This window comes from Eschrichtius robustus, chromosome X (genome assembly GCF_028021215.1).
Source record: "Eschrichtius robustus isolate mEscRob2 chromosome X, mEscRob2.pri, whole genome shotgun sequence".
NCBI lineage: Eukaryota > Metazoa > Chordata > Mammalia > Artiodactyla > Eschrichtiidae > Eschrichtius > Eschrichtius robustus.
The window spans coordinates 62,012,181-62,027,639 of NC_090845.1; the positions used below are offsets into that span (position 1 = coordinate 62,012,181).

At 50.3% G+C, this 15,459-nt stretch overlaps 1 protein-coding gene across 2 annotated transcripts in view; it reads left to right on the forward strand.

The window, feature by feature from the left end:
* DLG3 (discs large MAGUK scaffold protein 3) overlaps positions 1-14,757 on the forward strand; it is a 62,542-nt gene extending 47,785 nt beyond the window's left edge. For both annotated transcript variants that reach the window (XM_068533731.1, XM_068533732.1), the window contains 10 exons: positions 2,311-2,487; positions 2,735-2,810; positions 3,630-3,729; positions 7,414-7,455; positions 8,747-8,797; positions 9,394-9,495; positions 10,293-10,465; positions 10,862-10,971; positions 11,306-11,397; positions 12,471-14,757. In XM_068533731.1, the coding sequence (XP_068389832.1) occupies positions 2,311-2,487; positions 2,735-2,810; positions 3,630-3,729; positions 7,414-7,455; positions 8,747-8,797; positions 9,394-9,495; positions 10,293-10,465; positions 10,862-10,971; positions 11,306-11,397; positions 12,471-12,577 (1,030 nt within the window). In that variant the 3' untranslated portion in view covers positions 12,578-14,757. The remainder of the gene's footprint in view (positions 1-2,310; positions 2,488-2,734; positions 2,811-3,629; positions 3,730-7,413; positions 7,456-8,746; positions 8,798-9,393; positions 9,496-10,292; positions 10,466-10,861; positions 10,972-11,305; positions 11,398-12,470) is intronic.
* The last annotated feature ends 702 nt before the right edge of the window (positions 14,758-15,459 follow it).

Consider the following 15,459-nt stretch of genomic DNA (forward strand, 5'->3'; position numbering starts at 1 on the left):
AGAAATACGTTAGAAAAGAAAAAGAAACAGCTAAAATATTTGAAAGCAGTTCCTTTTTAAATTGAGTTACATTTTTTGAAAGTCGTAAAAGGGAACACATGCCTGTGGTTTAAAAACAAACCAAACAGTTCCATTCCTGACACGCAGTGGGAACTGCTGGCATTCTTGTTGCCTTGGATCTGTGCTTATTTTGTTTTTACTTAGCTCGTGTTATGTGTTTTAATATTGTAAAGTATCCAAAATTCATCTTGGAAGTAAACTGACCTATTAGTTTTATTTAAATCTCAGATGTTTAATCAATTACCAATAATTGGATTCCTCATGCAGAAAATGTTTACATCAACTTTACTATATGTACTCCAGCTTCTTACTGCTGTTGCCAAAGGTCAATATGGTTCTGTGAGGTGCTAAAATATATATTGGATTGTCCCTTTTATGTTTTAAACTTGTAACCAGCAAACTCTCCCTTCTAATCTTCTGCAGCCTCATCCTAATCTCTCCTAACTCATTTAAACATCTTCTTCCTTGCCTCCCCAAACTAATTTGTACAGAATCCAAGCTCTTTTCTTTTCCTTACTATATTTGTTTTAATCTTTGAAGCCCATAATGACATTTAGTGTTTCTCATTGTCACTTAGGATAAGGTCTTCACCATGTACGTGTTCGTAGGAAGCTCTGACAGAATAGCTTCCTTGCTTTAGGACACTCAGTTTCGAATGCAGTGCAAACGCGTTCAGATTTGATTCTATCACACAAAGCCCAGAAAGAACCTTGGGGATGGAGGGCCTCCTTAATCTGCTGACCTCAGCCTCTCTCCTTATTGCTTTGAGTGTGTAAATTGAGGGAGATAAAGGGCTTTTTGTCAGAATTTGGGTATTTTCATTTTCAAATACTCTGACAGTGACTTCTTAAGGATTCCATTTTAAGAAGTTTAAGATGTAGATGGGTGTTGCACGCTCCACAGTTTTATGACCTTCTGCATTTCATTTGGGCCGGCCTGCACATGGGGAAATAGTATGTTTTACTTTGCAGCTTCCCTCCGAGCCACAGACCACTGTATTGCAGGTAGAAGTCTAAGTCTTGGAACTAGTTCTGGGAAATCTGCTGGGCTGTATGTGCAAAGGTGTTAACAGAGAATACGAAGAAGACAGAGCCTAGATTGCAAGTAGAAAAATACAGACTTCTCACTGAAATCACCCATTTGTGGTGACTGCGTATGAGGAGAGATCCAGTGGATGAGAAAAGTAGGCACTTTCATGTAGATGTGTTTGTTCCTTGAGCAGGGGAGCTCTGCTGTCAAGTACCACCAGCTTCACCAGAGCCGAAGTCAGCGGTGTATCCTGAAGGATTGAGCTTGTAGCTTTGGTTTAAATGTTCCTTCAAATCCACCCCCTTTCCCTGCTATCTCATCATATATGAGGTCAGATTAATGTTCCTAAGTCTCTTTTGATGTGTCACTTCCTTACTCCCAAATCTTCAGGGGTCACTAGATCAGGTCTATTCAAGACCTTCCAAAATTGGCCCCAGACCTTTATTTCCAGCCTCATTTTCCATGACTCTCAGCTGCAACCAAGCTGGTTTCCTCCTTTTTTTCAAGCCTAGATGGAATAGCTCTCTCCCCACCTTCTCCTACCCTCCCCTTTAATCTTTACTCTGCATGTCTTGTCAGAGGACCTGGCTTCTGTCCCAGTTATTTTGGTGTGTGACCTCAGTCAAATTATTCTTCCTCCTTGAGCCTCCGTTTCCCCGTATATGAGAGAGAGAGAGACTGAACTGGGAGACTTCTCTATAGGGGCCCCTTCAACTTTATCCTTGTGCGGGTCAACATCAGCCTTAGCTTTTTCTTTCGCTGCCCCAGGATGCACGGCCCTTTTCTCTTTTGTATTTCTACAGCATTTACCATTCATTGTTTGGGATTGTAGTTAACATTTTTGTGTCCTATCTTCAACTACTTTTTAAAGATTTGTTGTAAACTGAGACAGCCCATTGGCAGGGCTAACTTGTTTCCCTAGGATGTGGCTGAGGGAGAAGACTAGCGGGGGTGTTCTGCTTCGGACTCACACTTCATGTCCAGAAGCTGGGAGGAGAGATGGGACTCGTGAAAGATTTTTTTCCCTTACGCCCCTTGTTGGGAGAATGGGGTATTTACAATGTCAAGACTGAAAGAAGGATGCAGTCTCCCACAGAATTCCTTCTGGTCTGCTGTAAGGCTGCTGGGTGTGTGCTGACTCTCTGGGTTGGCCTTCCTCTGTCATCCTTCCACCTATTTAGGGTTGAGATGACCATTTCATCTTTCACTGTTTGTTTCCAGGGCCTTGTTTGATTATGACCGGACTCGGGACAGCTGCCTGCCGAGCCAAGGCCTCAGCTTCTCCTATGGTGACATTCTACATGTCATTAACGCCTCTGATGATGAGTGGTGGCAGGCGAGACTGGTGACCCCCCATGGAGAAAGTGAGCAAATCGGTGTGATCCCCAGTAAGAAGAGGTGAGTCGTCATGATCATGAGCGAGGTTTTCCTTACCCTGTTCCTGGTATTGATTTCTTTTTTTACCAATTATACTATAAGTTGCTTGAGAGCAGTGGATGTGCTTTATTACTCCTTTTTGGTAGAGAGTTGGTGCTCAGGACATGGTTACGATTCAGTGAGTCAAAGATGGCTGCTGTGCCCACTGCAACCCACTGCTGAGACCATGCACTGGCAGTAACAGGACTTCTTTCTGACTCCAAAACAGGGTGGAAAAGAAAGAAAGGGCTCGATTGAAAACCGTGAAGTTTCATGCCAGGACGGGGATGATTGAGTCTAACAGGGTAAGTGGGGATCCCCAAGGAAGTCAGCCATATGTGAAGAGGCATAAGAAGCTTGAAGTCTGTCTGGTGGATAAGAGAACTGGCGAGCACAAAAGAATATCTCTTTTTCAGGGCGCTGGCTCTGTCCTATCAGAATACTGACTGCTTTTCACAAAGCAGAGAGAGCGGGCACCCAACCTCTACAGCCAGTATATACTCCTCCCCCCTGGGTAACTGGCTCTTGAAGATGTGTTGGAGTTGGACTGTTTGGAAGGCTGACTTTCTTGGGGCACATGAAACCACTTGTGGGTGTCTCCCTGGCTGTAGACCCTTTCGGAGCTGTGGGGACCCTGAACAGAGCCTGGCCTCATCAGCCAGCCAGCAAGGCCAGCCCCAGAGCTCCGACTGCCCTTCAGACCAAACGAGGCATGAGGGCTCTCTCCATTCACCCCTTTTCTTCTGTGAGCTTCACAGGCCAAAGAACTTCCGGAGCGGTAGAGGGAAGAGAGACACGGAGTAGATGACTCTGTGTGTATCAGTGGCACCTTAGGGCATGTGTCCAGGAGGCTACAGTGACCTTTATCCTTTAGGAAGTACCAGTGAGTGCTGTGAGTCTGGATTAGGTAGAAACCTCTAACATCCCTACAACATTTTCCTGTAAACATAATTTTCCTCTTACATCAACTTTCATTTAATCTCATAGACTCCATTTGTGAGAGATGGTCTTTTGTTTAGCGCACCATTGTCTCCATTTTAGTTTTTCTTGCATGCTTTAAAATCCATTGTTCTGTTTTTTTTTTTTCTTCTGTCCTTCCCCTCCATCTTCATGTTCTTTCACAGTCGATCAAAACGAAACGTAAAAAGAGTTTCCGCCTCTCTCGAAAGTTTCCATTTTACAAGAGCAAAGAAAACATGGCCCAGGAGAGCAGCGTACAGGAACGTAAGTAGCAGCAGGGAACAGAGAGCAGGCCACCCACAGCCCCGCCCTCTCTTCCTCATTTGCACCGAAGACTGGGAAAGTGTGTGTGGGTATGGGTGTGGGTGTGTGTGTGTCCGTGTGTGTTGGTCCCCCTGTCTATCTGCCATGTGTGCATGCGTGTGTGTGTGTGTGTGTGTGTGTGTGTGTGTGTGTGTGTGTGTGTGTGTGTACCTGCTTATTTGCAGAGTCAGGGTAGAAATTGGTCTGCACAGGGAGACGTTGGGTCTTTTTTGTCCAGCTCCTCGCTCTGAAAGAATGTTGGAGGCTCTGAGGTAGAACTGGTCCCAGGGCTTGCCCACCAGGAAGTCGCTGGCACTGGCATTGGGAGTGCCGGGCTGAGCTCTGCTGTGGTGGTGATGAGCAGTTATCAGCCACAGTTCAGAAAAACGGTTTTTCAAGAAAACCAAGTCTAGGGACTCAGTGTTGCTCTCCTGGCTTCTTCCTCTTGTGTTTTCTTTCCCTTATCTTCACTCATCTATGTCAAGAGAAGAGCCTTTTCTTCCCTGGACACCCGGAGTTGGGCCTCCTTCTTGAATTACACGCACATGCATATGTGTGTAATGCATAGGGATGTTCACACAGCTCTAACAGACTCACTGTCTTCCCAGAGTGTTACAGAGCCAGCTTTCAAAATAAAATCCTGCTTGCTTAAAGGAATTGACACCGAACGGGGTTTACTAAACATTGTCCAAATAAAGGTTTATTGAGAAACACAAAGCTGGTTTGATAGAAAAGGCCATAAAGCTGGGCTAAATGAACTTGCCATCCTGAGAAATATTCTCTTTCTACCATGTGCCTCAGAAATTAACTGCTCTCACCCTAACCTTAAATACCAGGTCAGGCTGCTAAAATATTTCTCACATGGCTCATGGTGAATTGTAAACCTCTCCTCTTCTGCCTCACAAGGAGGGGTCTCGGCGTCCTGAGCTGTTGGGGCAGCAGGAGACTGACTAGTTCCGATAGGGAATGTCCTTTTTCTAGGCCAGCATGTTTCATGGTCATGGGATACATAGGTCATCAGCGTCTGGGGTGGCAGCTAGTAGATTACAAGGGTGCCCTCATCCAGATGCTGGTTAGGGCTCACAGTCCTGAGCAGCTCAGTAAGAAGCACTAGGTGCAGTAGGAGGCGGTCTGAGACAGAGGCCTGAGGTGAGGTCACCACAGTTCACCAGACAAGTTCCAGAACTTCCGTGCTGCGCCCAGCCTGGGGAGGCTTCGCTGTTGGGCGGCCCAGCTGAACGGGGGAGGGGATTGGCGACTGGATAAGAGTTGAAACTGCCTAGTGCTTATTCTCCAGAAGCTGAGCTCATCCCCTGTGGTCTGCACAACTCAGGTCAGCTTGGAAGCCCACACCTCAGACTGCATGAAGCTTTCCCTGAAGGGTTTGGACAGAGTGAGTCAGTATTGGACGAAAGCTCCTTGGGATGATGATAATTCTGCCGGCCTGTCCGCCACACATAGATGTTTGATTTTTCATTCACCCTCAGAGGGAAATGGTGATTTCAGGGGGCAAAGCAGAGATGGCTGTGTAACTACACATTTAGTCAAAGCAGGTGCTCCAAGCCTTGGTAAGTCACCTGTCTGTCCTGTCGGCCTGTAGGCTATATATAGACCACCTCAAAAAGGTCATCCACTCCAGGGCCTTTTGGCAGCAAATTGGGCAGCATGAAGTCCAGGTATCATATATGACCTGGGATGTTCTTTCTGTAGCAAAGTTCTTAACCTGGCTATATTTATAGGTCTTCATAGTATTTCATACTTCTGTCACTGATGCTCACCTGGCTCTGTATTCTTCCTTCCCCTTGTCTTTTTCTCTATTTTCTGTCTTCTCCCCCAATTCTTTCCCTCCCTCCCTCCCTCCCTTCCTCCCTCCCTCCCTCCCTCCCTCCCTCCCTCCCTCCCACTTTGTCCTGCTGTCTGTGAAATTAGGACTTCCCTGGGTTAAGTGACGATTATTATGGAGCAAAGAACCTGAGTAAGTCAAACTTACATACCGTTAACTGTATTTCTGGCATGAGTGGAGTTGCTGGGGTTGGGGTATAGGGGACATGGGTGAGGGCAAAGGGCGGAGGGGAGGGCAGTGAGAGAATTTGTGAGAACTGGTACCACAGCAGGAGGAATTAGAAGTGGCTCTGAATGTCACACTTTTGCTCTGGATCCCTGGTACCCTAATAAAAGCCTATCATCCATGTCTCTTTTTTTCCTTTTGTACCTTGAAATGGTGTGGAGCCGTCTTGGCATCCCACCTTATAAGTGAGGGGGGGGCAAGAAGTGCTTCTCCAGGGGTGACCACTCAGCTCATCTCTAACCTATTGTTGAGGTGAGGGGTACCCGCCCGTTGTATTCTTCTTCCAGTGACACAGCACTAAAGAATTGGGACTTAAGAATTAGCTGTTTCAGTCTCTCTAAACAGGGGGTAAGAGTACTGTGAAGCCCTTTACCCAGCGTACATCTGGGATGTCCCAGAAGGTTCAGGGGCCTCAGCAGATGGCTGTGGGCTGGCTCCCCACAGAGCATCTCTAAGGGGCTGAGCGGGTGGGAGCCTCGACAGCATTTTCTGGACTATATATATTTAGTGCTTTAGCTTGGGAAAACTCTGACCAACCTCTCCCCTCTGGAAAATAATCCTAGACTTGAAAAAGGAAGGGACCTAGATGACAGGGCCTTAGCCTCCCTGCTGTGCACACAGGCACGGGCACACACATGCGGCCGTGCCGGGCAGGTTCTGTTAGTGGATACTCGCCTTCCGTAAGGAATAAAGGCATGAGGGTAAAGGAGCTTCATCGGGGGGTTGCTCAGGAACTAGCATGGGTGGTGACTCAGCCAGTCCTTCCTGGGGGCCACAGCATATCACGGTCTGGAACAGTGTCATCTTGGCTGAAACGAGCAGTGTCTCACTCCATAGTTCGTTGTTTCCATGTTTCATCTTCATTCGCCTGTCGTCTTGGGAGCGATGGGCTTTCTTTGGGCCCAGCTGTGCTCTGTGCCTCCCGTGAGTGCGGCTGCTGTGCCCGCTCAGATGCGGGGAGGCCCCAGCAGTCTGAGACAGGAGGATCGTCTTGCCTTCCCAGTGTTCTTCCTCATTTGTTGTCTCTTCACCGCTGGGGCCAAGCCCTCTTTCCAGGTAGCAGTGGCAGGAGGGCTGTTGGTTCCACCCATTGGCCAACACGCCATTCCCTACTGACTGCTCAGCCAACCCAGTGCTTAGCCTCTTAGTCCTGCACAATTCTGTACTTCAGGGGTTCTATGTGGGGAGGAAATTCAAGAGCAGCCTGGTCGCTGGGCTTCCTTTGCTGCTGTCACTGCCCGTCTAGCATTGGGAGGTGCATTTTGGGATAGGATTTGGAAACCGTCCAAGTCAGTTCTTCTGATTCAGATGAAGAGGATATGCTGCCAAAGATTGGAAGCCGGTAGTCCATAGGGAGGGCCTTGGCAGCCCCAGAGGGCCCTGGGGACAAGTGCGAGGTGGCCGGGGCTCAGGATTGGAGCTGTGCCTCCCAGCTGGTAGCCTGATGTGGCAGGCCTCCCATGGCCTGACTTGGTTGGCAGCTCAGTGTCTGGCTCTTGGAGCATTTGAGTTTTGTGCCGCGTGTGACCTCTCAGTGGTGTGTTCTGAATCGGAGTCTCTTTCTTGTTGGCTTGCAGAGGGAGTGACATCCAACACCAGTGACAGCGAAAGCAGTTCCAGTAAGTGTGTGTCATTCTCCCCCATGTCATGTAGCTCTACCACGTGTCCCAGCCATCCTCATTCCAGCGTTGCACGGCTGCCGTTTCTGTTCAGAGGCTAGTGCTTCTTTTAGCCATGTACACTTGGAGATCCTGGAAATGCTGTGGCCATTTTGTCCTTATGGGATGGGGTTTAGGCTGTGGATTAAAGGGGAGAGCATAAGCCCTGCAGTTCTGGCCAGGACCTGACTTAAAAGCTTCCCTGGGCCCTGGGAAGGCTGAGCAGCCAGTGAGCAAATCCCTGCCATAGCCACTATGGGCTGTAGGTGCTGCCAGTTTTACAGATTTGCTCAGAGACCAAAAGAAGAATGGCTCCTGTGGGATATTGTTCTGAATTGCCTTTCCAGGTCACTAGTACTTCCTGGGTTAAGGCTTGGTGTCCTTACCTTTTAGCTGGGCTAAATGACCAGATGACTGCCCAGTTTTCCTTCAGAGATCCTGTGACCAGGCCAGAGAAGCCACAATTCAAGCTGCATGAACTTTGAGACTACTGGCCTCTCAGGAGTTGTGGCTGGAGGCCCTGAGGATGCATCCTGGGGCTTGAGGCAGATATCGCTGCCTTCCCCGGCACTGCCGTCGGCCACTTTGGGACCTCCTAGCGCCCAGTACCACGTCGCTTGGTGACTGTTTTAGGAAGAGCTCATCACTGCTAGGATAGATGGAGCTCTACCGTGAGGGGAGAGCGGTGCTAAGCACTGCTCTTAAAGGGCACTGAGGACCTTAGCCCAGCCTTGTGCCACTTCTCTGGTTGCTTCTTCCAGTGAAGGGGAGATAGGTAGACCCTTAAAAGGGGCAGAGTTTAGTTGCATCTTTGGGGACCTGCATGAGTGCCCTGACTCCCTTGCCCGCGGATGAGGGGACACAGGCAGTGTGTCTCGACCAGTTGATGCTTTCCTGTGATTCTCACCAGAGCAAGAAGGCAACTGAGCACAGTAGACTATTACCTATAAGAAGAGTTCTGAGAAATTGAGGTGGCCTTTGGTGGAGGCTTCATGGCTTCTGGGTCATGTCCCTTTGCTCAGCTATATTTCACTGAACAAGAGGACTCCTGACTCCTGTCCCCGGGGCGGTGAAGGTCTTCCTGTGCTTTCTTGCCAGTGGGAAGTAGACAGGCCCAAGGGCAGGTGTTAGCAAGTACCAGCTGACAAGGCTGTTTTCTGGCAGAGGTGGGGGTGAAGTGAACGTTGTAGGGAGATGAGGACACGGGGAGGCAGATTATAAAGTGCTAACATGTCTCCCTTTTTTGTTGCAGAAGGACAAGAGGATGCTATTTTGTCATATGAGCCAGTGACACGGCAAGAAAGTAAGCCCCCTTCTGAGAGCCTTGCCTTTGAGCCAGTCTGGTGGTCATGGGGCCCGGCCCAGTGGTTGGCCGTGGCGGCAGAGGGGTGAAGGTGGGGGAGTAGGAGGGCATCCAGCCCCTGGGTGCCTCCTTCTCATCTACTTCTTCCTAGTGTTAGAGAGAACAGGGAAGGCCACCCAGTGTGCATCCCTCACTATACCTTTGCTTGCTGCTGGGATGCTTTCCGAAGGATAGGACAGATTGACAAGGATGGCAGAGGTTGATTTCAGTGGATGTGGCCACTGCTAAAAGAGAGGCTCCGGCCCCTCCCTTCCGTGGCTGCTCTGAAAACCCTTGCTCAGCTGTTGGTGCCCATGCGGAGATTTCTCCTGAATCTGTCGGAAAGGGAGAGGCTTCTGATTTCATACTTGCCTTGGACTTAGATATTCTCAAATTAAAGGCTCTTTGATGTCTTTGTAGTTAAAAGGCAGAATGGCCGAAGATGTGCTCTCCCATCTGAGCAGTGGCTCCAGAGCCTCAGTGCTCCAGGCAGACGGGGAGGGACAACAGGCCATCTGGTGGGGGCCTCACTGACTGTCTCCGTGCTTGCTCTCCAGTTCACTATGCAAGGCCTGTCATCATCCTGGGCCCAATGAAGGACAGAGTCAACGATGACCTGATTTCGGAGTTCCCGCATAAATTTGGATCCTGTGTACCACGTAAAAGCCCAGGGCATCTTTGGGAGGGAGGCGTTGGTGCCCTGGGAATTGTTGCTCTGATGTTTTATGGAAAGGGCCTGCAGCCAGGTTCTAGGGTTCTCTGGGAACAGGGTGCATCTAACACCCTGGAAGAGGGAGTTCCCTGGTGGTCCAGTGGCTAAGACTCCATGCTCCCAATGCAGGGAGCCCAGGTTCGATCCCTGGTCAGGGAACTAGATCCCACATGCCGCCACGGAGATGCCGCATGCCGCAAGTAAGACCCGGCGCAGCTGAAAAAATAGATAGTTTTAAAAAATGTAAAAAGAAAAAACCCACCCTGGAAGAGATTAGGCAGCAACGCATTCCCCCAAAGCTGATGTGGGGAGGATTAAGACATCAGGCCGGCCTGCTCACTCCCTTGGAGAGGAGTTTGAGTGGTGGTGGTCGGGAACGATTGGACGATTGGACGCTTGGGGGTGCCCCGCCCACGAGGTGTGGGTGCGGCCCGCTGGTCAGCTTGTGAGGCTTGCTGGCTCCTGTACCACGTTTGGCACCCTCTGTCTGCCAGACCTTGGCCCAGGAAACCCCACCTTTCTGGTCCAGTTGAAGCTAAAGCAGATAGCTCCCAGCTTCTAACCTGGCGGTTAGAAGAGATGTAGGCAAGACAAACTTCTTCCCAGCCTCTTTCCCCCGACTCATCTGAAAAGCACTGGAGTGGCCCTGGGGCCCAGCGGTGGTTGGGGGGAACAAGTCAGCTCTCGGGGGCTTGGGGCAGGTCGTTGTCCTTGCACCACAGAGCGTTTCCTCTCTTCCTGCAGATACTACCCGGCCTCGGCGTGATAATGAAGTGGATGGGCAAGACTACCACTTTGTGGTCTCCCGAGAACAGATGGAGAAGGATATTCAGGACAACAAGTTCATCGAGGCAGGCCAATTCAACGATAATCTCTATGGGACCAGCATCCAGTCAGTGAGGGCAGTTGCAGAGAGGGTAAGGAGAGAGGCGGAGGCGGTGGCCCTACGAAATTACCCTCAAAGGGAGCACAGAAATGCTCCAGCCAAGGTGCTGCGTGGATCCTCATCCTTCCAGCACATGGCCCCCCGAGTGGCAGTGCTGACCAAGGCCACGCCCGCTCCGCGTGTTCCCAGCCCCGGGTTGGAGGCATCTGTCTCCTCTGCGCAACTCACCCCAGGGCGTCACCCACCTGCAGCTGCAGATGTGGCCTTGTCTGGGTAGTAGGAGCAAAATGTGGAGCCTGGGTACCTCAGAAGTAGAATCTTCCGGGCCTCCTCTGGGCGGCCCCATGTTTCCCGCAGGCGGATGTTTGGGTTAGCACAGTGCGTAGACAGGGACTGGGTGCACTGATGCCAGTCTTTGCTGTTTCAGGGCAAGCACTGCATCTTAGATGTTTCTGGCAATGCTATCAAGAGGCTGCAGCAGTCACAACTTTACCCCATTGCCATTTTCATCAAGCCCAAGTCTATTGAAGCGCTCATGTAAGTATTTGCTGAGACTCTCGGCTAGGAGAGGGCCCTGGAAAGGAAATGAAATATCAAGTGGTTTGTTGGGCAGGGGTAAGACCCAGTGGGTGCTCAGTGGAATGTCTGCGCCCCACCCTGTTCACTGGGGGCTCCTTTGGATTCGAGTGCTCTTGCGTGTATTACTGGTTGAGCTTTCAAACCTTCCAGGTTTGAGGAATGCTGAGCCTAGGGCCGCTGCTGCTCTCAGAGGGCAGCTGAGCAGCTTTTCAGGGAGCCTGGAACAATCCTTTATGTTAATCAAAACATAGAACCTAGTTTTGGGTACTGTTTTCTTCCGTGTCTTTGGCAGGGAAATGAACCGACGGCAGACGTATGAACAAGCAAATAAGATCTATGACAAAGCCATGAAACTGGAGCAGGAGTTTGGAGAATACTTCACAGGTAAGTCTCCCCATTGCACAGCTGGGGTAACGTGGGAGCAGCTGGGCACCTATTCTGTGAGTGTTTCCAAGAGGCCCAGACACCTTGCACAGAGCTTCTGGGTGCTTTTGAGCTCAAGCATTTCCAAAGTACTCAAGTGCCCTCCAGCCAGAGGAGTTTAGCCAGCTTCTGGTATCAACCACCATCACCAAATGCTGCCTTTGATCGTTTTTGTTCGTCTTCATGTCCCTCCTAGATTGTAGGCTCCCTGTTTTAGGTTGTTTCCCTCCCTCCCAGGCTGCCCCATCCAGCACTTGTCCTTGCATGTTTTATGTGCTGAGTGAACGTTTGTTGATGACGATGATTCCCCGGCGTGGTGTTCAGGCTGTCTGTCGGTGTGTGCACACGCGTGCGTGTGTGTTTATATGGTCACCTACTTTAGAAGGGTCAGTTCCTAAAAGGTTGGGAAGGTTTCTGTGTAATATGTTGCTTACCTTTTGAAGTACAGGGACATATGTGTGCAAGGTGGTGCTGAGTAAACTCTAGCTGGTGGTGCTGCAAGGTTACCGGGGGACAGGATTCATAACTGTCCTCGCATACCTTGGGTCTTGGAGCTCCCTCTTCTGTTAGCATCCATGTCCTTGTTTGTCGGGTTGACCTCCGACATGGAGCAGATGTGACGGCCCCAGGAGCACGGCACCTTGCCAGAAATTGTGGCTTTCTCAGCTCTTGCTCTGGACAACCAGGATTTTCCACATCTTCTGGTAAGGCCGTGTTAGAATTACCAGCTGCCGGCCTCATGGCAGCCAAGAGGGGCATGATCTACAAGGTCTGGCATCTAATGGGTGCTCAATAAACATTTTTGAAGAACACATTTTCCTACTAACTGCTGCTCAGTCTCACTGTCTTAGCAAGTTGACATCAAGCCCCGGGCCTGCAGTGCCCGCCAGTTTCCCCAGCGCCCTGGGCTCCCAGGCGGCCGCCTAGTGAATGAGCGGGGCTGAGCTGTGGGACAGTTGGGATAGGCCAGACTGTCAGGGTTTGGGGCAGGGGGTTGCTGTGGAGCACAGTAATAATTCTGTTTTCCTCTTCAGCCATTGTACAGGGTGACTCACTGGAAGAGATTTATAACAAAATCAAACAAATCATTGAGGACCAGTCTGGGCACTACATTTGGGTCCCATCCCCTGAAAAACTCTGAAGAATCCCCTCCAACCATTCTATTGTGAACAGAAGAAATCAAGTCCCTCTTCCCTCCTCCCTCTTCATTCCTGTCCCCATGGGGAGAACAGATGACTACTGTTCTTGTCTCCTTTTTAGATATGTCCAAAAAATTGAGTTTTCTAGTCCTGTTCTGTTTTTTTAAATTTTTGTTTTGTTTTAGTTTATTTTTTGGGCTGATGCCATCTCACTCATCATGTGACTGCGCCCATTCCTGCATGGACCTTTCCCAAGCACTAGCACAGGTGCAAATCCATCAGAGTCATTGTTTTCATAAAACCAAGCAGAAGCGAAGAGAAGAGAGGAGGACTGATGGAAAGACGGACTGGACAGCTGCGCGGCTTATGAAGCGAGCCCCGCGCACCCCGCGAGGAGAGGCTCCCAGGCTTTGCTACGATCTGTACACTGCCTCGCGGCTTGGGACAGCGCGGTCATGGCGACAGAAAGTATCTTATTTATATATAGATATATATATGTAATTTATATAAAATATATAGAAATTATTATATATATATATATTATACACTCTCATATAATATATATATATATTCACACGCATTTGGACTAGAAAATCTATGGAGACTTCATCAATGGTACTGTGTTATTAGAGAAATGCTTTAATTTTCATATTCCAATCAGATGGCATCTTATATCCCAACTGGTTGGGGAGGGAGTGAAAGTGGTAGTAAGTGCCGTACCAAGGGCACCCGCATGGGGTCATTCTCTTGAGAGCTGGGCTTTTCTTTAGGAGGGGTCAGCCGGAGAACGGTGAGAAAGGGCTTTGGCCTGGGGGCCAGAGGCTTGGAGCTGTGACCCTAGAGCCGATGCTGCCCTTGGGGCACAGTCAGGCCCGCGTGTGGGGAGCGAGAGAATGGCTAACGGTGCTCCTCCCACCGTATTAAATTGCCGATTGTTTTATGCCACCTGATGTGTCTGCATGAGAGGTTTCCTTTTTGTTCATTTTTAAGCTGCTGTTAAACCAAAACCATGTTGTGCTACTGTGTCAGCCTTTTCATTCTTCCAAATTTTACTTTTACTATTTAAGTGAATGTGTAGAATCCAGTTTGACCGTGTTCTAAAGGCTCATGATGTTCTGGAGGAGCCGGGCCTCGTGATAGACTAGGTGACCCGGGCTTGGCCATCCCGTCAGCGCAAAGGGAAGTGGGGGCAGTTGAGAACCGACAGGAGCTGGGCCTCCTACTGTAACGTGTCCCTTCACTCACCTGCCAGGGACATGCTGGGCTCAGCCGAGGCCCTGTCATGGGGCCCACTGGCAGGGACGGGGAGTCACTTGCCTTCCAGCTCTGCGCTGGGACAGTGGGACGGCCCTGAGCTTGGCCAGCCGCGTAATGAAAAGTCTGATTTGGGTTTTTTTCGCAGCTGCTTCATGTGCCCTACCTACCCCAATCCCTCACCAACAGCTGGTAGCTTACTGTTTCTTCAAGAAGAAAGTAGACTTTGATGCTGTCAATTTGAGCTGTAGAGCTACGATTCACTTACTGTTGAGATGTGAAACCTTGTTGCTTTTTCCCAGAGTCAGACGGCAGTGATTGTGGTCAAGGGGGTTTTTCTCTGACCGCAAATGCAGGCAGCAGGTGTGGCCCGGGCCCCGCCCCACCGCACCCCACCCCACCCCACCCCACCCCACCATGCTCCTTTGAAGCCACCATGCCTCCCTCAGCTCCACACTGGAGGCACGACCCAGGGGAGAAGAGCGTGGACATGCTGGGCCCCAGGGTTGAGCCTGTTGTTTCCTAGCCCACTGTGTCACAACCGGCGCAAAGCATACGTGTCGAAGATGCTTTGAGCGCTACCAGCCAGATTTGGGAAGTCTGTTAACAGTTCTCCTACCAGCATGATGAGGCTAACTAACTGTGAAGTGTGGGGCCCAGAACGTGGGTAAAGAAAGGGCAGCAGCTTTACCTGCGCAGTACACTGGATTGGAGGCAAGAGGGGTAAAGTGGTGTCCGACTATGACTCTGGGGAGGAGGGGGTGAGCTGGGAGTGTTGTCGATTTCTCTGATGTTAAGTGATGTAGTCTGAGTGACGCTCAACCCTCTACCCCTCCCAGGGAAGAAAAGCAGAGATTCAAAGCAAGCATGACACTAGTTGGTTTACCCGTGTTCCTTCCAAGGAGACATATATTTTTTAATAAATGATAGTTGCAATGAACTGTGGCTCAGAGACCTTCTTGAGGTAGTTGAGAGGGGAGGGTGGGGGCACAGCAGTGGGAAAAATGGCCCAAACCTTTGGGGGCCAAAAGGCTCTCTGCTTAGTGACCGTCAGCTGACCGAGTCAGGTGTTCCTCTGGATGGCTCTAGACTCCTGTGGCCATGAGAGGTCCTTTGTGAAAGCTTTGCGCTCAGTCTTCTACCCCACCCCCCAAAAACTGCCTCAGGTAGGTAGTGCTGGCCGGGTGTGTGTGGAGGGCATCCACGGCCTTCGGGGCAAAATGGCAAAGGTACACAAAAGACAGGAGGTGCCTGATGCAGCACAGATGTTTGTTAGAGAAAGCGGGAGCCAAGGCAGGAGCAGAGAACTGAGTAATAAACATGGTAAGAAAAAGCTGGGCTCCCAGCTACCAGAAAGCATCAGGGCGCAGGGGGAACGGGGGTGAGATGGGCCCAGGTTGCAGAGCAGGGTGGCAGTCATCCCGGCAGCCCTGTGACGAGAGGAGGAGCGCTTAGAGCAGGTGCCCGTGACGTGGCTGATGTCCCTGTAGCTTGTGTGGAGAAGCCGGAGGACGTCCTGCTGTGGTTCAGCTCAAGAGCGATGACTGAGTGTGTGTGGGCCGAACCACAGCAAGGACAACAGTGCTTAGCTGTTTGCAGGGTGCTTCTCTTCACGCATTCTCTCGTTTGC